Source organism: Macaca mulatta, chromosome 1 (assembly GCF_049350105.2).
Source record: "Macaca mulatta isolate MMU2019108-1 chromosome 1, T2T-MMU8v2.0, whole genome shotgun sequence".
NCBI lineage: Eukaryota > Metazoa > Chordata > Mammalia > Primates > Cercopithecidae > Macaca > Macaca mulatta.
In genome coordinates, this window is record NC_133406.1 from 69,293,765 (window position 1) to 69,319,796 (window position 26,032).

Consider the following 26,032-nt stretch of genomic DNA (forward strand, 5'->3'; position numbering starts at 1 on the left):
AGATGTGTTTGTTTACTTGTTTGAGACAGAGTCTCACTTTGTTGCTCAAGCTGGAGTGCAGTGGAGAGATCTCAGCTTGCTGCAACCTCCGCCTTCCAGGTTCAAGTGATTCTCCTGCCTCAGCCTCCCGAGTAGCTGGGATTACAGGTGCACACCACCATGCCTGGCTAATTTTTGTATTTTTAGTAGAGACAGGGTTTTGCCATGTTGGCCAGGCTAATCTCAAACTCCTGACCTCAAGCGATCCACCCATCTCAGCCTTCCAAAGTGCTGGAAATACAGGTGTCAGCCATCGTGCCTAGCTGGTGGGAAGATTTTAATTTTTAAATTTGGTTTCATTTTCCCTGAGGCCTCTTCCCTTGGTTGCAGGCAGACATCTTCTCATTGTGTTCTCATATGGCCTTTTCTCTGTGCCTGTGCATCCCTAGTGTCTTTCTTTCTCTCTCTCTTTTTCTTTTCTTTTTTTTTTTAAGACAGAGTCTCCTTATGTTGCCAGGCTGGTCTTGAACTCCTGGGCTCAAGGGATCCTCCTGCCTTGGCCTCCCAAAGTGGTAGGATTACAGGCGTGAGCTACCACGCCTGGCTGTTTCTCTTTTTATAAGGACACCAGTCATATTGCATTAGGGTTCCATACTATGGGTCTCATTTTAACTTAGTCACTTCTGTAAAGACTTATCTCCAAAGACAGTCACATGGATTAGGGAACCAGCCTATCCCCCATGACCTAATTTAACCTTAACTACCTTTTTAAATGTTCTATCTCCAAATATGGTTACATTCTGAGGTGTTGGGTGTCAGGACTTCAACACATGAATTTTGGGAGGACAAAATTCAGCCCATAACACTATTCAGTGGGGGAAAGAACACTCTTTTCAACAGATAGTTTTGGGAAAACTGAATATCCACAGGCAGAATAATGAAGTTGGACCCTTATCTTAAGCCATATACAAAAATTAACTCGAAATGGATCAAAGACGTACATGTAGGGACTAAAAATAAAACTATAAAACTCTTAGAAGAAAACATAGGGAAAAACATTTGTGACATTGGATTTGGTGACAGTTTCTTATTATGACACCAAAAGCACAGGCAACCAAAAATATATAGATAACTTGGACTTCATCAAAATTTAACTTACACATCAAAAGGCACTGCTATGGTTTGAATGTGTCTCCTCCAAAATTCAGGTGTTGCCAGTGTGGTAATATTAAGACTTGGAAACTTAGCGGTAAGTAGATCATGTGAGTTCCTCCCTCAGGAATGGGCTTAAGGCCTTTATAAAAGAGGCTTCAGGGCCAGGCACGGTGACCCATGCCTGTAATCCCAGCACTTTGGGAGGCCGAGGCGGGTGGATCACCTGAGATCAGGTGTTCGAGACCAGCCTGGCCGACATGGTGAAACCCTGTCTCTACTAAAAATACAAAAATTAGCCAGGGGTGGTAGTGGGCACCTGTAATCCCAGCTGCTCAGAAGGCTGAGGCAGGAGAATCGCTTGAGCCCAGGAGGCAGAGGTTGCAGTGAGACGAGATTATGCCACTGCACTCCAGCCTGGGTGGCAGAGCAAGACAACTTCTTAAAAAAAAAAAAAAAAAAAAAAAAAAGAGGCTCTGTTGCCCTTCTGCCTTGGGCCAAGTTCTTCTGATGCACTCCATTCTTCCCTTAACCTATCTTTAGGACCACATGGGAAGTTCTGCATGATTTGAGAAAGAAAAAATTCAAGTCCACTTAAGGATGGTTCCTCATGATATGTGGCATGAGCTGGAAGTGGACTGGCTTCCAAAGCATCACAGCTTTTTGCTCAGGGTGGGTTAGAAAAGACAGGAGTTACTGAAACACAGCATTACTCCTCCCCTCTGGAGGACAAGCAACACAGCACCCTCTTGGAAAAAGAGAGCTGCCCTCACCAGACACCAAACCTGCCAGTGCCTTCTTTTTGGACTTTGCAGCCTACAGAACTGTAAGAAAATAAATTTCTGTTTTTTATAAATTATCCAGTCTCAGACATTTTGCTATAGCAGCACAAACAGACAAAGACAGGCAATATCAAGAGAATAAAAAGACAACCCAAAGAATGGGAGAAAATATTTGCAAATCATATAGCTGGTAAGGGATTAATATCCAAACTGTAGAACAAATTTCTAAAACTCAAACAAAAAACAAACAACTCAATTAAAAAATGGGCAAAGGGCCAGGTGTGGTGGCTCATGACTCTAATCTCAGCCTTCTGGGAGGCCAAGGCAGGAGGATCACGTGAGCCCAGTAGTTGGAGATGGCAAAACCCCGTCCCTATGAAAAAATACAAAAAAGTTAGCCAGTCGTGGTGGTGCGTGCTTGAAGTCCCAGCTACCTGAGAGGCTGAGCTGGGAGGATCACCTAAGCCCAGGGAGATCAAGGCTGCAGTGAGCTGTGATCATGCCACTATAATCCAGCCTGGGCGACAGAGTGAGACCTTATCTGAAAAAAAGCGGGCAAAGGACTCGAACAGCATTTCTCTAAAGAAGATATACAAATGGCCAATAAGCACATGAAAAGATACTCAACATCACTAGTCACTAAAAAGCTGCAAATCAAAACCACAATGAGATACCACTTCACCCACACATTAAGATGGCTATCAGCTATGACTCCATGGATATCCACAGAAGCATTTGATAGGGAGCAGATGATTCTGCAAACACAAAACGCACATGTCAAAATCTGGATTCGCAAACCAAACCATCAAGAGATAAGTGAATCTGCATTCTTAAAACACATACAATGCAGATTTTCTTGAAACAGTGATCTCTCTTGCCACATTTAAAACAGATTTCTAGTCAGCTGTGCAGGTTTACACCTGTAATCCCCGCACTTTGGGAGACTGAGGTGGGCAGATCGCTTGAGGCCAGGAGTTTGAGACCAGCCCAGGTGACATGGTGAAATCCATCTCTACTAAAAATACAGAACATTAGCTGGGTGTGGTGGCACATGCCTGTAGTCCCAGTTACTTAGGAGGCTGAGGCATGAGAATAGCTTGAACCTGGGAGGCAGAGGTTGCAGAGAGCCAAGATGGCACCACTGCAATCCAGGCCTGGTTGACAGAGCGAGACCCTGTCTCAAAAAAAAAAAAAGGGAAAGGAAATAAAATGAAACAGGTTTCCGTTCACCGGGCTCCATCTGCAAATGACTCCCTAAGGAATGGCACAAGGAAGCACTACTGTAACAAAACAAGAAATCAGAAGTATTTAACAGGCTTATCTGATACATCTCCACCCCCACACCCAACCTAGTTCCTCCAATGCATATGGACATCAAGCTGCCCATTTTCAGTTGCGATTCTGGATGTCCACGGACCACAATTTCATCAATATGAAATTCTACTAGCACGCAAATTCTCAAGAGGGTAAAAATAATCATAGCGATTATCTACTGAGCTTCCACTAAGTGTGGGCTCTGTGCTAGGCACGCCCTCCACATCACCACACTTTTAGTCGCCTAAGACATAAGTGTGAATGTCCTCATTTTGCAGGTCAGTAACTTGCTCAAAGTAGAGTAACTCATAAACCCCAGGGTGAGCACTTAAACCAGTTCTCTGGTTCCGAAGTCCCTGTTCACACTCACTGCATTCAGTAGGCTCTCATTTTTCCAAGAAGGTAGAAATCAAGCTGGAAGATCTCTACTCCTGGGATCAAAGCATTTGCTCAAAGCTCCAAGAGTCCAGGAAGTGAGATATTGACATCAAGGTCAGGCTTTGAGAAATGGCTCCTTCTTTTACCCTGCAGAGCACCCGAGGGATGTGGAAAACCTTGCGGCTAGAGCTTGTCAACCCACAGAATGCGCTGAGTTACAAGGGCAATTGCCATCATTCAGAACTTCAAATCAGAACAACAAATCAGAACTTCACAGAGCCAGCCCTGCTCCTTGGGGTTGCTTCAACACCAGGCATTAGTGACCCAGCAAAGGACTGGTGCCTGCTTAAGGGGAAGTCCAAATGTTAGAAATACTTGCTTTGGGCAAGAGAGAGGCTTCACAGTCTAATCAAAAGATGAAGAAATTGTTTCCAGAAGCTCAGACTTTGCTCCAAGGCATCTCCTTCTGTCCTGCAAGAGCTGATTGGCTCCCACCCCAGGGCCCTTGCCCCTGCTATTCCCTCTGCCTGGAAGGCTCTTACCCCAGAAATCTGAGGGGTGTGCCTCCCCACTTTAGCTCTCTACTCAAATGTATCTTTCTTATTCATTGAGGCTTTCCTGGATATTATATCTAAAATGATAACAACCCATCCCCATCCACACACACTCACTTATTCTCTTTCCCTGCTTTATTTTTTTCTCCTTAGAATTTGTCACTATCAAATCTAATCTACATCTCACTTCTTTATCTTATTATCTCTATACTCTACTAGAATATACATTTCACAAAGGCAGGGATTTGTGTCTGTGTTCACTGCTTTTTTCCCCAGCACTTAGAACAGTGCCTGTTGCCTAACAGGGGTTCAATAAATATTTGGTGAATGCATAAATCAATCTGTACTTCAGAGGAGAGCAGTGACATCCTGGAAAACCCACTCAAGGTTTAATTGTGGTATGAAGGGAAACATCAAGAGATTTTGAAGCCTGGGTTTGCATCTAGGCCTAGCCAGGTGAATAATACTTAATCTCACTAGGCCTCATTTTGTGGTTGGTTAGGAGAGAATAATATTTACCTCCTGGGATTATAGTGGAGGGACCACTGATAATATTTCTAGGGAAAGGAAATGGGGACAATATTTGTGACATTTCCATGGACGCAATAAGAGAATTTTATTACCATATGCGGGTCAAAATTTATTGAGCATTTATTTAATACTGGGTCCCATGCCAAGACCGTACACGCATTTCTTCAATCCTTATGACAATCCCGTGTAGCATGTACATTATCTCTTTAGGGATATTTATCAAAGTGATTTGCCCAGGGTGATAAAGTTAGAAAACAGGACAGGACTCCCAACCCTAATCTGTCTCTAAAATCTGTGCCCTACCATTGCACCAGATGTAGAGTTAACTTGTGTGCATAAAATGGTGGACCCTAGTGGGAAAATGGTGCTCTACCAATGTCCCTTTACTTTCCCTCCCAGCCTTCAGCCAAGTGGCTCCTGACCAATAACACCAGGGTGCTGCCCCTGCCGCTGAAAAAGACAAGGGGCAGCCAGGAGCCCTATGGATGACCACCTCCTTTGCCCCTCCCAGCCTGGTGACTTGCTGTAGCCTTCAGCATTAAGGTATACTTTCATCACCCCACCCCTATCCCAGGATCTTATTTGGTACCAGTACTGGGTATCTTGTCACTTTTCTGGGATTTTGTTTGTTTGTTGGTTTTTTGCTGCTGTTGTTTTGAGACAGGGTCTCACTCTGTCACCCAGGCTGGAGTGCAGTGGCACAATCATGTCTTACTGCAGCCTCCACCTTCTGGGTTCAAGTGATCCTACTGCCTCAGCCTCCTGAGGAGCTGGGACTACAGGTGTGCACCATCACACCCGGCTAATTATTGTTTGTTTGTTTGTTTTTTGTAGAGATGGAGTCCCACTATGTTGCCTAGGCTGGTCTCTCAAACTCCTGGGCTCAAGCAATCTTCTCACCTCAGCCTTGAAAAGTGCTGGGATTACAGGCGTGAGCCACTGTGCCCAGCCCCCTGTACTTTTGCAAAGAGCAAGTGATTTATAAGGGAACGATATTTTTACTTTAGAGCAATCTATCATTAAAATTGTTCTATATGCTCTTTCTAAATGTAAACTTTTCAACTTTTTGATATTAACAAGTGTCAAAAGTTATTCAACTGACTTTCATTTATTTGAACAAGAAAAAAGTATATGTAGACTCATACATGCACATTTAATGTGTGTGTATATATATGTATATGTATATATATGTGTGTGTGTATGTATATATATATAGTTTTAAAATGTAGGTTGGCCATGTGTCCCAGCATCACAAATAGACAAAAAGGCTGAGCGCAGTGGCTCATGCCTATAATCCCGGCACTTTGGGAGGCCAAGGTGGGTGGATCACCTGAGATCGGGAGTTCAAGACCAGCCTGGCCAACATGGTAAAACCCTGTCTCTACTAAAAATACAAAAATTAGCCAGGTGAGGTGGTGGATGCCCGTAATCCCAGCTACTCGGGAGGCTGAGGCAGGAGAATCACTTGAACCCGAGAGGTGGAGATGGCAGTGAGCTGAGATTATGCCACTGCACTCCAGCCTGGACAACAGAGCAAGACTCCATCTCAAAAAAAAAAAAAAAAGACAAAAAGTGCTTTTAAGACCTAATTTATACACTCAATAAAATTAGCCGGTTTTTTTTTTTTTTTTTTTTTTAATACATGCAAAGTGCTAGTACTTTGCTTTCTTTTTTCTTTCTTTCTTTCTTTTTTTTTGAGATGGAGTCTCACTCTGTCACCCACGCTGGAGTGCAGTGGCATGATCTCGGCTCACTGCAACCTCTGCCTCCTGGGTTTAAGCAATTCTTCTGTTTCAGCCTCCTGAGTAGCTGGGACTACAGGTACCCACCACCACGCCTGGCTAATTTTTGTATTTTTAGTAGAGATGGGGTTTCACCATGTCAGCCAGAATGGTCTCGATCTCCTGACCTCGTGATCCACCCGTCTTGGCCTCCCAAAGTGATGGGATTACAGGAGTGAGCCACCACATCTGGCCGTATTTTTTTTCAGTGATGAGGCAAGAGAGAAGGTTTCACGTTGCCCTGTGCAAGCCCTTCTCCACAAATCCCACACAAGGCAAGAGCAGTCTACGCCAGTAAATGAAAAGCCACATTGGATAGAATGAGCACCATCTTTTCTCTTTTATGCATTGAATGTTAGAATGAGTGTAGACGTTTTCATGTCCTACAAAATAAGATTTATCAAAGGAATGTCACACAGTGATCCTGGGAAGCAGACACTGTAGGAAATCTGCAGAATCATTATTTATTTTTGCCATTCATTAGCTTACATTTCAAATAGGTGCTCCTTATGTGACTTGTCCCAAAGTTATAATGAAGAGAGGGAAAATACAATTTAAGACTTGAAGATGGCTGAGTGTGGTGGCTCACACCTGTCATCCCAACACTTTGGGAGGCCGAGGTGGGCAGATAACTTTAGGTCAGGAGTTCGAGACCAGCCTGGCCAACATGGCCATCTCTACAAAAAAATACAAATATTAGCCAGGTGTGGTGGTACACACCTGTAATCCCAGCTACCTGGGAGACTGAGACACGAGAATTGCTCGAACCTGGGAGGCAGAAGTTGCACTGAGCTGAGATTGTGCCACTGCACCCAAACCTAGGTGACAGAGGGAGACCCTGTCTCAAAAAAAAAAAAAAAAAAAAAAAAGACTCTAAGACAGTCAAAACCTCCAGAGCAGCTAGCAGTGTTCAGGAATGACTGAGCTGCTGACTTGGGATTGTTCGCTTGTTTCACCCACTCCACAGCACAGCTCACTCCCTGCACACTCAAGACATTCTAAGGCAGCTCAGTTTTAAAGAAAAACATTGATGAAAATTATCCATTGATTACAGCAACAACAACAAAATCAGTGGAAGTGGACGTCTTCCATTGGGTGTCACACACACCTAAACACTATGGTGACACCTAACCACCCATTCCTTCTATAGCCCACACACAGTTTTGGGAACTGCCTCCCTGGAACTGCAGGTAGATGGGGCCAGGCCTGCACGGTCAGTGCAGTGGAAAACCACATCTCTTCCCAGACATCCCTTCCTTTCTAGGTAAACACTCCTCTTTCATGTTGGTCCAACCCTTGGGCCACTCTACTGGGGTGAGAGTTGGGGCTGCCAGATCCCTGGAGGAGGAAAGAGCTGGCAGGGAGGGTGAGCTGCAGGTCACTTCATCAGGAGTCTCTCTGAGGGAGGGACATATAGACATCCCTGCTTGGAAGCTCTCCTGGAGTTTCCACTAGGCCAAAAACTCTAGGGAGGCAGAGGCTATGACTATTTTATATATTATATACCCAGTGCTTAGCATAAGGTGCTCAGTAAATATTTTAAGAAGGAAGGAAGAGGCTGGGTACAGTGGCTCATGCCTGTAATCCCAGCGCTTTGGAAGGTCAAGGTGGGAGGATCACTTGAACCCGGGAGTTCAAGACCAGCCTAGGAAATATAGCAAGAGTTCTGTCTCAAAACAATATTTTAAATTAAAATTTAAAAAATAAAAGAAGAAAGGAAGGGAGGGAGGAAGTAGAAGAGAGAGAGAGGGAAGTAGAAAGATGAGGAAAAGAAAGGAAACTTACAAGGAGGGGCCCATCCCTTGGGCCACAAGTTGGACATGTGGTAGAATGTCCCAAATAGGAGACAGGCTTCCATTATTGTTCCAAAGGGAAAGGAAATGGAGGAAGTGTTTGTGACATTTCGATGGAAGCAATAAGAGAATTTTTCAACTCAGGGTCGGCTATAGGAAAGGCAGTATAGATAGTGTATGTATGATATGGTTGGAGGAAACCCCTGCCCTCCCATATTTTGTCCCCTGATGTGCCCTGTTATCACTTCTCTGGCACTACCAATGAGTGTGTATAGACCTGGGCTGCAGCGACCTCAGGCCCTATCTATGATTCCTGGGAGCCACCATCTTGGTCTCGCCCAGTTTCACTCATTTATTGGATGTGACTGAGTGATGGATGGAGTGGAGAGTCTGTCAGGGTGAATCCTGGGCAGGGGAGGGAAATATGAGTTCCACCCCTCATTTTACAGATGGGTAAACTGGCCCAGAGAGGAAAACCAATTTGCCCATGGTTATAGTTAGGGGAAGAGCAAGGACCAGGACCCAAGTATCTGGGCACCTTGTCCAGGATTCTTTCCACTGTGCCACACCACACTGCCTCTTAAAAGGACTTCTCATAAAATCTCCCACTTCAGCCGGAAGGGTCTCAAGAGGTTATCAGGTCCAAGCTCTGCCCTTAGCGGAAATCACCACCAAGCATTCCAGCGACAAGAGGGCAGGCAGCATGTGCCCAAACACTATTGGTGATGGGAACACCTAACCACCCATTCCTTCCACAGCCCACACAAATTGTTGCAATTGTTCTTCTTGTTTTGAGCGGCAACCATTTCTCTAAAGGAAACAAGCTACTGCTTTTCCTCCCCAAGTTCTTTCCTCATAAAAGTACAAATCCTATAATAGATCACTAGGTAAACACCTGTTTGCCCTCAAGACACCCCTATCTTCTGTAGGCAGTGTTTGTAACTAGAGTTACCTGGGCGTAAGAAAAGACTGATTAGTTTTTAAAAGAGAGAGAAGTGTGGTACCATTGAAGGGAAATGGATTAATCAAGGTCTTAAGGATCGCTAATTGGGCTTAGGAAGAGAGAGAGGAGAAGGAGAAAAGAGAAGAGGGGAAATAAGGGGGAAAGAAAGAAATAGGAAGGGAATAAAATAGATGACTAATACATATCGAGCAGTTAATAAGGAGCAGGCACTCTTCAAAGTGCTTTACTTATGTTGATTCATTTAATCTTTAGAATAACCCTCTAAGAGAATTACTATTATTATCCTCATTTTTCAAATAAGGAAACTAAGGCAGAAAGTGTAAGTGCCTTACCCAAGGTCACGGTCAGTGAGCCTAGAATTTGAACCCCGGCAGTCTGACTCTAGGACTACACACTTTGCTATGTTGCTGAATGTGTGGCGCCCCCATTGCCTGGGGCCTTTGCCAGGTACTCTACAGACTTAATGCCAGAGCTCAGAGCACAGACCCTGCGAAGACAGAACTGGGTTCAAATCCTGGTTCTCCACTTACCTGTTGTACGGAAGTCACTCAATTATCTTATCCTCAATTGCCTTACCTCTAAATTGGAGTTAATAATACCAATTAAAAGAAAAAAAAAAAAAAAAAAGGCCGGGGGTGGTGGCTCACATCTGTAATCCTAGCACTTTGGGAGGCTGAGGTGGGTGGATCACCTGAGGTCAGGAGTTTGAGACCAGCCTGGCCAATATGGTGAAACCTCGTCTCTACTAAAAAAAAGAAAAATACAAAAATTAGCTGGGCATGGTGGTGGGTACCTATAATCCCAGCTACTCAGGAGGCTGAGGCAGGAGAATTGCTTGAACTTGGCGGCCGGAGGTTGCAGTGAGCCAAGATTGCACCACTGCACTCCAGTCTGGGCAAAAGAGCGAAACTCCATCTCAAAAAATAAAATAAAATAAAATAAAGTAAAATAAAACGTAAAAAAATAACAAAGAGGCCAGGTGTGGTGGCTCACACCTGTAATCCCAGCACTTGGGAGGCCGAGGTGGGTGGATCACCTGAGGTCAGGAGTTCAAGACAAGCCTAATCAATATGGAGAAACTCTGTCTCTACTAAAAATGCAAAATTAGCTGGGCGTGGTGACCCACATCTGTAATCCCAGCTACTTGGGAGACTGAGGCAGGAGAATCACTTGAACCTGGGAGGTGGAGGTGGTGGTAAGCCGAGATCATGCCACTGCACTCCAGCCAGGGCGACAAGAGTGAAACTCCATCTCAAAACAAAAAACAAAAACAAAGAGAAAAAACAAAACAAAACAAAAATAATAACATTTAATTCACAGAGGGATTGTGAGGATTATATGGGCTAAAACATTTATCACAGTTCTAGGACACATGTGGTAGATAAATTTTAGTTTTTTGCCACGTGTAATCTTCACAAGGGAATTGGAAGATTTTTTGGTTTCATGTAGTCCTCGCAATGTATTCTATAAAGAATGCATTTTCAATATTTCACAGACTTGAAAACTGAGAGTCCAAGAGGTGACCAGTCTGCCAAGGTCTTATGCCTAATAGGCATGGGGGTTGGAAGAACAGGATAAAGGATGAAGGAGGAAAGGAGGAGGGGCAGACTTGAAATGGGACAAAAAAGAAAATCTAAGAAGAGCTTTCTATGGTGAATGCCACTTCACAGAGATCTCAGGAGGCCTCAGGAGGCCTCAGGGGGTTTCAGGATGACTGTCTCTAATACAGAGGATGAGGGAGTTCTCACAGAAGCTCTGAGTTCAGACTGGGCTCATTGAGGAAGCTTGGGCTCCCACCAAATCCCTTAAGGATTTGCCCCTTAAGCTTGATATCTCACCACACGACCACATGTGTAAAGAAAATTGCTTATTGTGTTTCACTATTTAACCTTAACCTCTCCTTCCTACCTTAAAACCACAAATCAATGTTTCATGAACTTACTTATGCAACATAAATTGTTGCATAAGCATTAAACAAAATGTTGTACCACCAGAGAAGTGGCTCATGCCTGTAATCCCAGCACTTTGGGAGGCTGAGGCAGGAAGACCACTTGAGATCAGGAGTTCAAGACCAGCCTGGGCAACATGGTGAAACCGCATCTCTACCAAAAAAATATAAAAATTATCCATGCATGGTGGTGCATGCCTGTGGTCCCAGCTAGTCAGGGGACTAGAGGTGGGAGAATTGCTTGAACCCGGGAGGCGAGGCTGCCATGAGCGGAGATCACACCACTGCACTGCAGCTTGGGCTACAGAGTGAGACCCTATGTCAAAAACAACAACAACAACAACAAAAACTGTTATACCACCATTTACAATTGAACTCTAAAGGGAGAAGTTGTCTTAATAATAATATTAAAATTTAGTGTTTATGCGAGAATATACGTATATCAATTTCTTATTGCTGTTGTAACAAATTACCACAACTTTAGTGGCTTAAAACAGGACAAATTTATTATTGTAAAGTGCTAGAGGTCATAAGTCCAAATGAGTCTATGGAATAAACATAGGCATCAGCAGAGCTGTGTTCCTCGGGAGGCTCTGACTGGGACAAAAAGAGAAAATGTAGAGAGAATAAAGAAGAGCCCAGGCCAGTCTCGAACTTCAGGGCTCAAGTGATCCACCTGCCTTTGCTTCCCAAAGTGCTAGGATTATGGGCATAAGCCACCGCGTCTGGCCCTAAGTTTTGATGCAAATATTTAAATTTGTGTTTTAATAGAAGGCCCTGGTTTTGAACCTCTTTTATAAAGCCAGAAACACATTTTTACTTTATATTTCAAAAGAACTAACCCAGGGTTTCCATGGCCAATTCAGAAGGCCATATCTGCACTGTTTTCTTGGACAGAAGAATCATCCTAACAGATCAGAGGAGCTCCTGGCTACCTTGTGCTATAGTGATCATTGTATCAGAGGTTATGAACCTCAGACATCAAAACTTCAGATTTTCAATTTGACTATCAAGGCATGGAATCACAATTCCTGGACTTAAAGATGGAACTGATGTTCATACAAAACACAAATATCTCTGTAAAAGGAAGGGACTAGATGTAGTGTCTGGTTCCTGTGGGAGAGACTGAAAGAGGACCCACTGGATTGGCCATCTATGGTTTCTAGCAGGGCAATACCGCCTCTCTAGGAGACATTTGAAATAGTTGGGGTGTCTTGATGATGGGGAGTGAAAAGCGACAGCTACAGGCATTCGTGTAGAAGTAAGCCAGAGTTGTTAAACTCAATGCATGGGATATTTCTGCACTGATGGTTTCACGCAAATGCTAATAGCACCCCTGTTGAAAAGTGGATGGTCTTCTCCCTTAGTCTCCTCATCCACATTTACCTCAATCACCTCTACTCCTCATGCCCCCAAAGACTCACTGTTTTCAGTGTAACCCTAAGGATATTTAAGCCAGCCAGACAATATTAGGTGAAAACAATACTAGTTTGTAAAGAATGCTACTTGTCCACAAGGCTGGATTAAAACCAAGAGAGGCCCTAAATCCTTAAAAAATTGTAATTTCTCTCCCTTATGTAATTAAAAATAAATGCTACCAAACCATAACTTAAGAAGGTCTAATTTAGGTAAGAAAGTTCTGATTTCTGAATATTTTGTTGTTTTTTAAAAAAATAAATACTAAATGTTCTGAAAATTATTTTATTTATGTGCTTATTTATTTATTAGACAAAGTCTTGCTCTGTCACCCAGGCTGGAGTGCAGTGGCGCAATCTCAACTCACTGCAACCTCCACCTCCTGGTTCAAGGGATCCTCTGGCCTCAGCCTCCTGAGTAGCTGGGATTACAGGTGCCTGCCACCACGCCTGGCTAACTTTTGTATAAAAATTACTTTTCTTATTTCTTTTGGTTCCCCTGCTTTGCTAGTACTCAGTGCTTATGCTTTGTCTATTGCTGCTCATTGGATGAAAATTAGAAAGAACATTTTGAATTTACTTAAGTGGGTTGTGGGTTGTTGAAAAGTCCACAGTGGTGGGAATGCAAGTGACTTGCAGAGGCCTAGATCTTTTGCTGAGTTCCAGTTCTGGCTCCATCACTGACTAACTATATGACTTGAGGTAAAGACTATATGCTTTAATATCTGTTTGTCTGTAAAATAAAGGGAATAAAGGAATACACCTAATGGTTTGTAGGGATACATGAAAACATATGTGCCTTATATGTAGTAAGTGCTCAGTAGTAAGTGATCAGAAGTGCCCAGTATATTTGCGAAACTGCATCTCTACAAAAAAATACAAAAATTAGCCAGGCATGGTGGTGGGTGCCTGTAGTCCCAGCTACTCCAGGAGACTGAGGTGGGAGGATCGCTTGAACCCAGGAGGCAGAGGTTGTAGTGAGCCAAGATCCCGCCACTGCACTCCACCCTGGGCAACAGAGTCAGACTCTGTCTCAAAAAAAAAAAAAGAAAGAAAAAGAAAAAAAAAAAAAGTTAGTGCTCAGTGTATCTTATCTATTAATAGTGTAACTACTGTATATATTTTTCCATTCCCACCATTCCTCAATATTCCAAACACCTTTGAATACCTACAATGTGCTGGTCCCTGTGCTATAACCTTAGGAAATAAATATGGAAAAGACATAGTCTTGACCGAATACAGTTTATAATCTAGAAGTGAAACTGGTTTTAAAACAAGAACAAAGTGCCACAAATTTCTTGCTTTAAAAGAAAAAAGGCTGAGCTGGGTGTGGTGGCTCACACCTGAAATCCTAGCACTTTGGGAGGCTGTAGGGGGCGGATCATCTGAGCTGAGGAGTTCGAAACCAGCCTGGGCAACATGGTGAAACCCTGTCTCTACTAAAAATAGAAAAAATTAGCTGGGCGTAGTCCAGCTACCTGAGAGGCTGAGGCAGGAGAATCCCTTGAACCCAGGAGGTGGAGGTTGCAGTGAGCTGAGATGGCGCCACTGCACTCCAGCAGCTCGACAGAGCAAAACTAATAACAACAAAAAAGGTTGAATAGAGTAATCGGGGGGGAAATGATGGTCAATTCTGAAGGCTCAGAAATGTCTATGAAATTATTTAAAAGCAATGTTACTTGACTTTCTTTTTTCATTATTTTTATCCAATTCAAGGAACAGCTTTCATCTAAATGTGCAATGCACAGTACATGAAATTTCAGGGAATATTGTCATATAGTCTTTTGAAAGACCATATTGCCTGGGAAGATAATTCTTTTCTGAACCCTGAACAATAGACACATTGAGATAAGAAAAAAGTTTGGCCAACAGCAATTGTAAGATAACACTGATTGTACTATGCATTCTGATTTCAGAAATGTTAAAGTATAAGAATGTGTGTGTGGAATCAATTGAAATGTAGTATATGTACATGTGGACATGTGTATTTGGCTTTTAGCATTGAACTATGTGGTAAACTGATTTGTCTTCCTGTCTCACTTTGCCTACACATGTCATTCCAAATATGTAGAGTACCTTTCCCACTTTCTCACTTATCTACTAAAAAATTATTGATAGTGAAATTGGTAGTCTCCTCCTTTCCTATGAAACCACATTTAAAGTGGTTGTCATGACACTTTTAACCTTTATAATCTCTTTATATATCTCAACCCCTTAACTTTTTTTTTTTTTGAGACTGGGTTGAGCTGTTACCCAGGCTGGAGTGCAGTGGCACTATCTCGGCTCACTGCAAACTCCATCTCCCCAGCTCTAGTGATCCTCCCACCTCAGCCTCCTGAGTAGCTGGGACTACAGGTGTGCATCACCACATCTGGCTAATTGTTGTATTTTTAGTAGAGATGGGGTTTCCACATGTTGGCCAGGCTGGTCTCAAACTCCTGGCCTCAGGTTATCCACCTGCCTTGGCCTCCCAAACTGCTGGGATTAGAGGCGTAAGCCACAATGCCCAGCCCTGGCTAATTTTTGCATTATTATTATTATTATTTTGTAGAGACCTGGTTTTACCATGTTGCCCAGGCTGGTCTTGAGCTCCTGAGCTCAAGTGGATCTGACCCACGTCAGCCTCCCAAAGTGTTGGGATTACAGGCATGAGCCATCCTGCCCAGGCCCCCAACTCTTTATCTTTATACCACCATTCCTGCTTCCTTGCCTTTCAAACCCTACTCCTTTCCATTTTAACCTACATAATCCTTTCCAAATATTTTTTACCTCCTCTTTGGAATATCTACTGTATATAGATCAATTCCTTTATCTACTGCCATTTATTGTCAATTGATTTTTTCAACTGTTGTCTCACAGTCCAAAATACAAGTTCTTTAATGAATTTTTTTAATGAGTCTACATTTGTGATAGTCCTGAGGCTCATAGAACCACAATAATATACTATTGGGTTAAGAATTTTAGATGATTTACAGGTGTAAAATATTTAATAAACCTTATTAGTAACTATGCCTATAAATAAAAAATAGCAAGCGCCAAAAGCAGGTTAACCATAACTATATAATCTATAAGCTTAATGCTTATAATAAAATTCAAAGTCACTGAGTATTTCATATTAGTGAACTTTTGCAGTGTTACCCTTTCAATTTTTAATTACAATTTTGCTTACATTTTCTTCCACACCCATCTTGTAACCTAGTCACTCTGTACACTTGCAACATTTGCGTTAAACTGAAATTTCTCTTTCAATTTTCTGAAATCCAACTCTCTACGTAACTAAGCCTAGTATAGGAGGGGAGGCCATATGCACGAATGAAGTAGATATTAAAATTAGTTTATTTTTCTACTTAACTTTTAATAAATGAAAAGAAACACAGTAGTCTGTCTCATATAGAACATTTATAATACATAACAATCCATAAAGCCTCATGGTGAGGTAGGAACAGCTTTGGAAAATAACACACAGTCATTAAAACATACAAAAAGGTAAAATGTTGCAGCACTAAAGATATTTTATCTGCATCTGTATTTAATGAGATGATAACTGCATTTAACTGCGCCACATCTGGCCCAAAGGACAGGCAACAGCAGACACAAAACAACACAACATGGAAGTTTCATAATCACAGAATATACTGATACACTTCATTGTGCTGTTTCAAGGCAGAACCATAACATGGCAATTTGTGTCTTTATATATATATATATATATATAACCACATATTAATTGTATGTTACATTCCCTCTAGCATCTTTTTGCCAAAGACACTGGACCATAAAATTTTTGGTTTAAAAGTTTAAATTGAATAACATACAAAAGGCTCTTGTGCCAGTGAAAATGACTGCTAAATATTCCAGAGCTTGTTAGTAAAACAAAATAGCATTACCACATAGTATCGGTAGAGCTACATCAAAATAGTGCTATTATAATCCCAATTTCAGAGACATGAAACACTGTATGACACAGTTTCAATTTTAAAAATGACAAACAAAAAACCCCTACACCTTCCCAAGAGTTTTAACACTGTTTATGACTTAACTGAAACTCAGTATTAAAATAAATATTTTTATATTGTAGAATTACTCTCCATATTTGTGTGAACATCTTAAGACAGCAGGTTAATGACATTTTTATCATTCAAATGATATCTGCTTATACACAGTAAAAATCTTCAACTCAACACCAGTTAACATACGAAATACTTCACATTAGGTTCCATACGTCTTTTCCCTCAAAACTGTCAAAAATTCAAAATTAACTTAAGGATGTTAATAAGACACGAACGGTTAACATAGCCTTCTACCTACTGTGATTTTCCAAGGTGCATTTGATGGACATTTTTCCTATTCAAGTTACATACCTTAGTTATTCAACATACTGTTCTCTAAAATGTTAAAACACATATAGCAAAATTTTTGAGGATTCTGTTTTTTAGGTTCTAGTCCACAGTTTTACAATGCAGACATCCTTCAGAAAAAACTAAGCAATCATAAAAGCTAAAAGGTGACAATGGAGAATTAAATCTCTCATCACTAAGGCTGCATTTGGCTTGGAAAAATTTCTTGGTTTTAATTCAGGCACATGCAGCACCTCCTTTTCACTAAACTGGGACAACAGACAAGTTTCTAAACACATATTCTATACTGATCTTGCTCAAATATAAAAGAGCCAGCAGGAGAGATGCAACTCCTAAAACTGATGCAGTGTTATAAAATAGCATATTTAAATATTGGGTTTAAGTCTCCTAATAATTCAGAGTACTTCTCTCATTTTCTTTCAGAAAGGAATAAGCTATTTTGAGAAAGACACTTAAATCCTACAATATTTAAATACAAAAGCATGTCTTTTTTTTTTTTTAAAGATAATGCTAATATAGCTAAAATGGGTTAGAAAGTGCATTATAAAGAAATAAATAATTCTCCGCTAAAACTCAGAAGGTTGAGTCAGTGCCCACTGTTTTTGCTGACAGTCATTTGAAAAAAGAAAATCCTATGGTACCACCGTTATATATAAGCTACTTAAAAATTATGAAAAGTGAAATAACTAAAACCTAAAGGCTGTTATCTTCAAAGCACTTTTGAAAAACAAACATAGCCCTTGTCTCATGCTTATATACCATTTTTTAAAATCCTCATTCAGTTGATGTCTTACACTTAGGCGTTATACCATCTTTAAGACACAGACCTCGAGTAGAGCATTTGTAAAAGAAAACCTCATTGAATGTAATATATTTTATCAGTTATCTTTGTATCATTGCTGAAATGTTTATATAACAAATTGATATCTGAATAAAATGTTCTGTAAAATATTAAATCAGGAATGTACATGATACAATACAATTCACAGCTTTCTCTTCTCGTTCGCCCAGATGAGATCCCTCAATTTCACGTTTAAAAAAAAACCTCCCAAGCCTTTTCGCAAAATTCATGGTAACTATCAGTTTAGGAATTGAATTACACAATATCAGATAAGAATATTAAAAGATCAAGATGTATTGCAAACTGGCAGGTTATGGTTTTGGCCCATTATAGTAAATGTGAACTTACAAACTGTGTTCCTAAAATTACCATATTTTCATTGGAAAAAATCAGCTGTTCTTAAATAGGCCCATTGCCAGCAATAGGCTTATACTAGGAAAAACACACACCACAAAAGATCATCCCTTTAAAAAGTTAACTGTCAAATCCTAACACTTTTCCCTCTTACAACCCATTAAACAATGAACTATTTTAAATCCCAAAACATAGCCATCCCAAAAGTAGTCAGCTATAAAAGTTAAGTAGTCAGAATACCTTGTTTCTAGAAAAATAGAGCTATACATAACTGATACTAATATTCATCCTTTCAAGGACAAAAATCTAATTTTGTCACAAAGTATACCCTCTATCAAGAAAAATATAACTTAAACACCCTTAAATAATATTTGTGTTGGATTTGAAATCTATAGCAATAATGAAATAGCCACAAACAATTTTCTGTGTAGATATTGTGGCATCTTGCAAAATAAGCCACTATTGGAAGATCTGAGTATGTGAAGACAGGATGACTTACAAAATCTTAATTAATTTTGCTTTAATTATTAATTTTGCTCTCTAAGAATTTAATATCCAAACTGCATTAACCTTCCGGTTTTCTTTTCTCTCAATTCAGTGGCTCTTAGAAAGCACAAGCATTGCTGGTTGTGCTCAAAAAGCTCCATTTAAATCCATTCATGATTGGTTATCACGAGATGACTTTGAAAATTTCTTTTCAAACACCCGGTTTAAAAGATTACATTAATAGTTTGCATTTAGCATGTAATTATTAGGTGTCAACATCCTTAAAAATACTTATATATTTTGTGAGTAAACTTGCAGCTCAATGTTTTTATACCAATCTTTCAAAGAAAGTAATGCTGGTGAACATGTCCAAGTTTCAGATTAACTTTGGTAGAATAAAAAGTTGAAATTCTCAAAATAATTTAGAAATGTAGTCTCAATATTATCATACAATAACCTAAATATTTAGTTTGGTAAACTTTCTTCCCTGCTCTTACTACCCTGTTTGCCCTATTGTGTGTAAACTGTAGTTCAATTTGTTAATTATCTTACTGTTTAATAGTCAGCAATACAGAATACAGGATAGTAACTGATCTTATTTCCTACTAATAGCCATGAGTCACTCTTAAAATATGCTGCCATTATGCTATGTAATGATCTCAAAGGGCAATATTACCTAAAATGTCAAAGGAAACAAACTGTTGATGATTTTAAAGTTCTATCAGTTATAATTCTAAGAAAGTGTAACACTGGGGGAAAAGAAAAGCAGAGAAATTCCAGTAACAATTTTATTTATCCCCCTAATTTTTATCATGGGAAAAATCCAGAAATCAAATGTCATTATGTTATATAAGGTTTAACTTACTTTAAACAAAAATGTAACATAGTGTTAAAACTGGCTTTCCAAAACAGTCACAGCATAGCTGTACTCTGTACTAATAATCACAAAGTTGTAATATAGAACTCTGTTATGCAGTCCCATTATGTTCTTACAAAAATAGAATTAAACTGTGTGACCAGACAAGGACTTCAATTATACTACTTGGCAAACTTAGAATTTCAATGGAGTCTTTTTCCTCTTGCAGTTTAAAGCAAAAGTCAAATATCACCTCTTTTTCAAGACTCACAAAGATGATTCAGGTTGTTTGTTTGGCATATTTTTAATCTCTATCACAACAGCAGGGATGTTTTCGGCTTTAGTCCTCCTGGGTTTCTTCTCTAGATTGTTACTAAGTTCTAAACAAGAAATGCTAACTGTTGGGGTCTTTTCTGCATCCTTTCCAGAATGGGCTTGTGGTAGTGTCCCACAACATTGCTTCAAAGCACACTGAGTTCTGCAGGCAAGTTCACACGGGACTACACTTGATTTAGAGCCTACACTAGCAAATTCAGGCTGAATGGTAGTAGCATGAATTCCGTGATTATGAAAAACGTCTTTAATGGTTTTAGCCACCTCCATGTATGATGTTGGATCTTCACATTTTATGTGAGCAGTGGCAATGATTCTGCTTCCAGCAAGCTGCCAAACATGTAATTCATGAACTTCCTCAACTCCTTCAACATTTCGAAGTTCTTTTATCAAATTTCTGATATCAATTTGTTTAGGAACAGTTTGTAGAAGAATCAGAGCAGATTCCTTAAGTAATGGATAGGTTGTGTAAAGAAGTATACAAACCATTACAACACAAAGAGTTGGATCTAAATATAGCACCCAGCAAGGACCAGCCTCATAAACTGATGCATGAGTACTATTAATTATTTCTACAAATGCTTTGCAGGGGTCAGGGAAACACGGGTTCACACAAAAATCCCCTTCAGAACAACCTTTCCAAGAAAAGTAAAAGACTAAAGCATTTACTACTACAATCACTGAACCCAAGGCATCTCCAAGGACATGCAGAAAAACTCCACGCATGTTAAGTTGTCCAGCCCTATCTTCTTCCAGTTCCACATGGTCAGGCTCTCTGATAAGATTTCCATTCACTTGTACTTCCACTGTATCACCACTTCTGGGTTTTTCTGGGTCTACAAAGAAATAAAAATTTTATAGCAAATACATTTAAAGTGTTTATATAAACATCCTCGTCTAATTCTTTTTAAGTGGTGATGAAGGTGAAAATTTTTTCACAAAGTACAATTAAAAAAATATGCCCAGAGCAATTTAATATAAATTGACATTCTGGGAACCAGCCAGGACATAATGGCCAGGGCTAAATTAAGTAATTGTGATACGGATTCTTCACCCTCCTAACCACTCTCCTGCCTCCTCCTCTCCAAAAGAGTATCTTTTCTATGGGGGTGGAGTCTTGCAAACATTCTGCTATACTTTATGGCCTATACAAAGGAAAACATAAAATTGAGTGCTAACACCAAAATTAAATGCAGCTAGGAATAAGTCTACTAATACAAAATACCTGATTTGACACTTGGGCACTCTCTAGTCACTCTTTGTCACTGAGGCCAATTGCTTGAGAATAAAACCAATTTTAACTTTTAAACTTTTATTATGAATACAAAAGTTTCTTGGTAGAGGGGGTTTAAAAACTGACAAATCAACAATATAAATCAATAATCACAGAGATTATTAGAAAAATTGAAACTAAATGACTACCTCCCCTACTTTTAAATAAAAAGTATTGATCTTTTCAAGAAATTACACACCAGAGAAACTTAATTTTCTTTGGAATAACACCTTGCCGAGTGGAGTGAGAGGAAAACCAATTACTTATTAAATCTGTCCAATGTACAACTTAATTTCACTAACCTGATATTCTGCACTTGGAAAGGAAAATTATGTAGCAGTATTTATAATGATACAAGGTAAATAAACGTAAGTGAAGGAAATAAGACCAAATTGTTAAGCACCATTGAGCCTGCGTAGTAGGACATTGGTTGAGTCATTTCCATCTCCTTTCTTTCAACATTTATTTTCCAAATTTCCTTCAAAAGCACTTAATGTTAAATATAAAAAGCATCCACTCAAAATATAAGATGAATAAATTACCATCACTTTTAGTTCAGTACGATTATGAAAAGTCCTAACAAAATGTTAAACATGCCCAGACAAGTCCTAAATCTATGATTTCCAAGATTAGGGATCAATTAGCTGAAGCATACACTGCTGTTCATAAAAGAAACCTTTAACCAGGGTTTACATACTCTAATGCATATTATGAAACGGAGCTCAATGGGCATAAGAACTACTCTGGCAGAGCAAGGTTTCCAGCACCCAACAACCGGGGACGAATTGGGGATTCTTTCCGTTTCCCAAGAGGGCCAAGGAATTGAATTGGGAAGCATTTCTGATTCTGTTATAACCATAACCAGACAAGTCTCCAGCAAAGTTGCTGCAGTCTGTAAAGACAGCCAAGTGCGGGTGTGGACTGCAGCGGGATGATGGTCACCTCCTGACCCTTTTCCTTAGGGTCTGACCCACAGGCCCCACCTACAAATATGCCAGACGCGTCCCCGGCTCCTTGCACCCGGCTGAGGGGGTTCTGATTTCCTGAAGCAGCGGGGCGTGTGCAGGACGGGGAAGGAGCAGGCAGGGGCGGCGCGGCGCAGGGGCGGCGCGGCGCAGGCCCGCTCGGGCAGCAGGGGGCGTGCGGGCCACCCCGCCGAAGCCCAGGCGAGGCTCTGGGCTCCCCAAACCCAACCACCTGAGGCAGCGACTTTCCCGGCTCACCTGCGGGGTCCAGTTTCAGTCCGTTGGAGTTGCTGGTATTGGCCACTAGGGTGTTGGTCTCCTCCTGGTCTGGACCCTGCTCGCCCGGGGCCACGTTGATGTCGCTGCTCCCGGGGCGGCTGCTCTTAACGCGGGGCCCCTTGGGGAGGCCGTGGCCGTGGCCGTGACTCCCGTGCGAGTGGCTGTGGCCGGAGTCCTGGCTGAAGCCGCTGTGATGGTGGAAGAGGCAGAGCCCCAGCACGTTGACCAGCAGCCCGGCCACGCCGACCCCAAGGACCACCAGCGGCTGCTGCATCTCGTGCGGCTCGACGAAGCGCTCGATGGCCTCCAGCAGGATGGCGAAGCAGAGGCCGGTCAGGAAGATGGCGTTCACCAGAGCCCCCATCACCTCGGCTCGGATCCAGCCGAACGTGTTCTTCTGGGTGGCGTGGGTCCGCCGGGCGAAGCGCTCGGCCACCAGCGCCACCACCAGCGCCAGCACGTCCGACAGCATGTGGAAGGAGTCGGAGAGCATCGCCAGCGACGAGGTCACCCGGCTCACCACCACCTCCAGCACCATGAACATGAAGGTCAGCGCCAGCATGCACAGCAGCCGGCCCCGGTTCCGACCCCAGCACCCCATGGCTGCGGCTGCGGGGCCCGCCGAGCCCGGCCCGGAGACTGGTGTGGCGGCGGCGTTGGCGGGGGGCGGAGGGTAGGCGACCGCGACACTGAGGAGCGCCCGAGTCGGGCCGTTCGGGAAACCGCTGAGGGGCCCCCGCGGCCGCACGGGGACAAGCCCGGGTCAAGCCGCCGAGCCCCGCGCCTGTGGGCGTCCTCCGCCAGCCGGCGGCGCAGCGCCGCGCAGCTCCTCAGGCGTCCGTCCTCAGAGCCGGCGCCGAGGCCCGGCTCAGCCCCAGCAGCCCCCACACCCAGGCGGCGGCGGTGGCGAGGAGCTGGGCTCCCGGAGCGGGGTACCAAGAGTCGGAGCCGGAGCAGGAGCAGGAGGGCGGCGGGCGAGGGCGGCAGGCGAGGGCAACGGGCAGCTTCGCGCCGAGAAAGCTCCGAGCATCTGAGGGCTCTGCTTGCTGGTCTCCTCCGCGGCGGCTGGACTGAGAAGCGGATGGCTAAGGAGCTAGAGAGGAGGCGGCGGCCACGGCAGCTGCACTCGGCCCGGTCTCGGGCGCCTTCTTCGCCCCCCCGCCTTTGCAGACGGTTTACAAAAAAACTTTGCTTTGCACTCGGAACCCCCGTTTTCACACGGACCCGAGCGTGACAAGGCCTTGACGCCCCGCCCACCAGGCCCGGCACGCTTCCCCATTGGTCAGGACCCCCTCACGACAGCCTCGGCGTCCCGCCCAGCCACGCTCACTAATGGATGTAGCCTCGGAGGGGCGGGAAGGGGGCGGGGTCGCGGCTCCAACAGATGGGGGCGGGGCCTTTTCCTCCCGGAGCCGGGCGTGGGCCGGGGGGCCGTGGCCGGGTGCAGCGGCGGGCGAATTGGGGGCGCGGGCCGCGTGCAGCGGGAGGGGGAGGGGCGGGCCGGGTCCCCTCGGGTGTGGCGGAGTCCTGGCTTCTGCGCTGCGGACCATCGCAGCTCCCAGCACACCTGCGGGGGCCGGGCTGCAGACTTTGATCCTCCGAGCCGAGTCCACGTGGGGGCGGGCCGCGCGGAGGCTGTGTGACAGTTCGGCGGCGGGGGAGGGGCCGGAGGGGAGTCCCTGCGCGCGGGGCCCTCGAGTACTCGGTCCTGTCGGAGGAGGCCGACAGACGCATAAACGAGTGCGGCCGTAACTTGGTACTCTGCTGGACGCCGAGCTGAGGAGTTAGTCCTCCCGAAGGTCTGCTAGGGGCGTGGACCGAATCTTTGTACATGTTTCGGGAAAGCCAGTTTCTCCTATCGTCATCAACCCCTGGAGACCTTGTGCGAACTCAGGTGTCTCTGTCACTGATTGATTATCTAAGGACAGTTTAGGGTACAGACTTCAGGCAGGAGAAACCTGGGCTCTGCTCCTTGCCCTGTCAATAGCCAGCTGTGTGGCTTTGAGCAAGTCACCTAATCTCTCTAGACCTGTTTCCCCATCTATAAAGGATTGGACAAATGCAACTCTGAAGATCCCCGTCTGACTCCAAAATTCTAAGGCTCTATGATTTAACATTTATTTATAGACTACACACGGCGGAATCTTGTGCTGGTTGCTATGGGGAGGGGGAGGGGCAGTAAGAATACAATAGAACGAGCTTCTGTCCAGGTGGAGGTAAAATACAAACATGACATTTTAAAATTACGATGGAATACTCTTGATAAATTGTGCTAACTGTTTTAGACTGAATATATAAGCACTGTGTTGTGGGTGGAGATGAATTGATCTGGAAAGGAACAGCTTCCCCATCTAAGGTGGGGTGGTGGCTGGAATCAGAGTGGCTTAAGCTGGCCCGGAAAGGCCTCATCACAGCCCCTGGGCAGCAGAAGGACCCCCCCCCCCCCGCAATGCCCTAGATTGCTACTGGACAAATACAGTGCCAGCCATTGCCTGGAGATGTGTATACAAGGCTTGTTTGGAGCTGTTATTTTGTATTGTTTTGGTATTCTTGTAATTCCTATAAAATTTTTTTCACTTGTATGTGGTATGTTTCAAGTCTCCCCATCCAGACTGGAGAGCTGGATCCTCACCTTGTGTTTCTGTTTTGCTGGAATATAAAGAATGGAGGAAAATTTCCAAGACATTATAAAGAAAAAAATGATAGAATTTGATGATTAATTGGGTATTGGGAAGGAGAAAGCTAGGTAGGAGAACAAAGATAGTTACAATGTTTCTAACCTGACAGGGAAAATACTACCTTAAACAGGTGAGGAAGTTGGGAAGGGAGGCCAAGAAGCTGATTTTTAGGAGAAAATATGAACTCCATTTTTAATGTGCTTAATTTGAAGTGAAGTCTGGGTTTGGGCAGTGCTAAAGGGTGGATTAATGGGTTTAGGACTTCCATAACTTCCTCTCCTTTGATATGGGCACGTGACATTTTTCTGAACATATGTAAACACAGCTTCAAACATCCTATCAACTAGCCCCTCATATATAGAAATTGGGGAGCCACTTATGGGTCAAGATACCCTCATGGAAATGGCCTAGAGGCAGTTGGAAGACTATTTTGCTTTCTACTGAGGGCTGCTGTGCCCCGCTTTATTTAAAAAATACATTCCTCCATATGTGAGGATTTGATACCCAAAGAAGAACCCATAAGAAGATGTAAAAGTCAGGGATTTGCAAGATGTAAAAGTTTGCTTTGCAAACGCAATAGCAATCCTTCAATAACTAAACAGACTAAATTGGGAGATTTTTAGATCCATATAAAAATAGGCTCATCTCATAGCCACTTCTGAAAACCTACTTTGTGCCTGCATTTCAGCCATTTCCCAGACAATGTGCTTTATTCCCTCCCGGTGGGTGGTTGGGTCGGGGCGGAGGGGGCAGGGAGTACCTTTTCCAGGTTGTAGAGAAGTTATAATCACGTTCTCTGGAGAGAGTAACATTTACCACACAGCAGAACACTTCAGTCAAACTTTGTTTCCCTCTAGCATTGTATAGGCAAAAGACTTTGGTACCTCAACTCGAGTTTTTTCCCTTTTCATCTGGTTGTCCTAGTAGAGTGTCAACACAGGCAGGAATAGATTAAAATGAAGGGATACCACACTGTTATTCACCAACACCCCTGGAGGCTGTGGCCCTGGGTTGAGTA

General features: G+C 43.0%; 1 protein-coding gene across 1 annotated transcript; it reads right to left on the reverse strand.

Annotated features, from left to right (window-relative positions):
* Window positions 1–15,971: 15,971 nt before the first annotated feature.
* SLC30A1 (solute carrier family 30 member 1) lies at window positions 15,972–23,488 on the reverse strand. The gene is made up of 2 exons (XM_001108878.4): window positions 22,316–23,488; window positions 15,972–20,655 (listed from the first exon to the last, which is right to left on the reverse strand). The coding sequence occupies exons 1-2, from the start codon at window positions 22,935–22,937 to the stop codon at window positions 19,754–19,756; spliced, it is 1,524 nt and encodes a 507-aa protein (XP_001108878.2). The 5' UTR covers window positions 22,938–23,488; the 3' UTR covers window positions 15,972–19,753.
* Between the last annotated feature and the right edge of the window lie 2,544 nt (window positions 23,489–26,032).

Bases quoted from the DNA above. Each gene is read 5' to 3' on its own strand.
- SLC30A1 (XM_001108878.4), bottom strand. From the start codon at position 22,937: ATGGGGTGCTGGGGTCGGAACCGGGGCCGGCTGCTGTGCATGCTGGCG. The intron at 20,656-22,315 runs GTGAGCCGGGAA...ATTTCTTTGTAG, and splicing joins ACTGAAACTGGACCCCGCAG to ACCCAGAAAAACCCAGAAGT.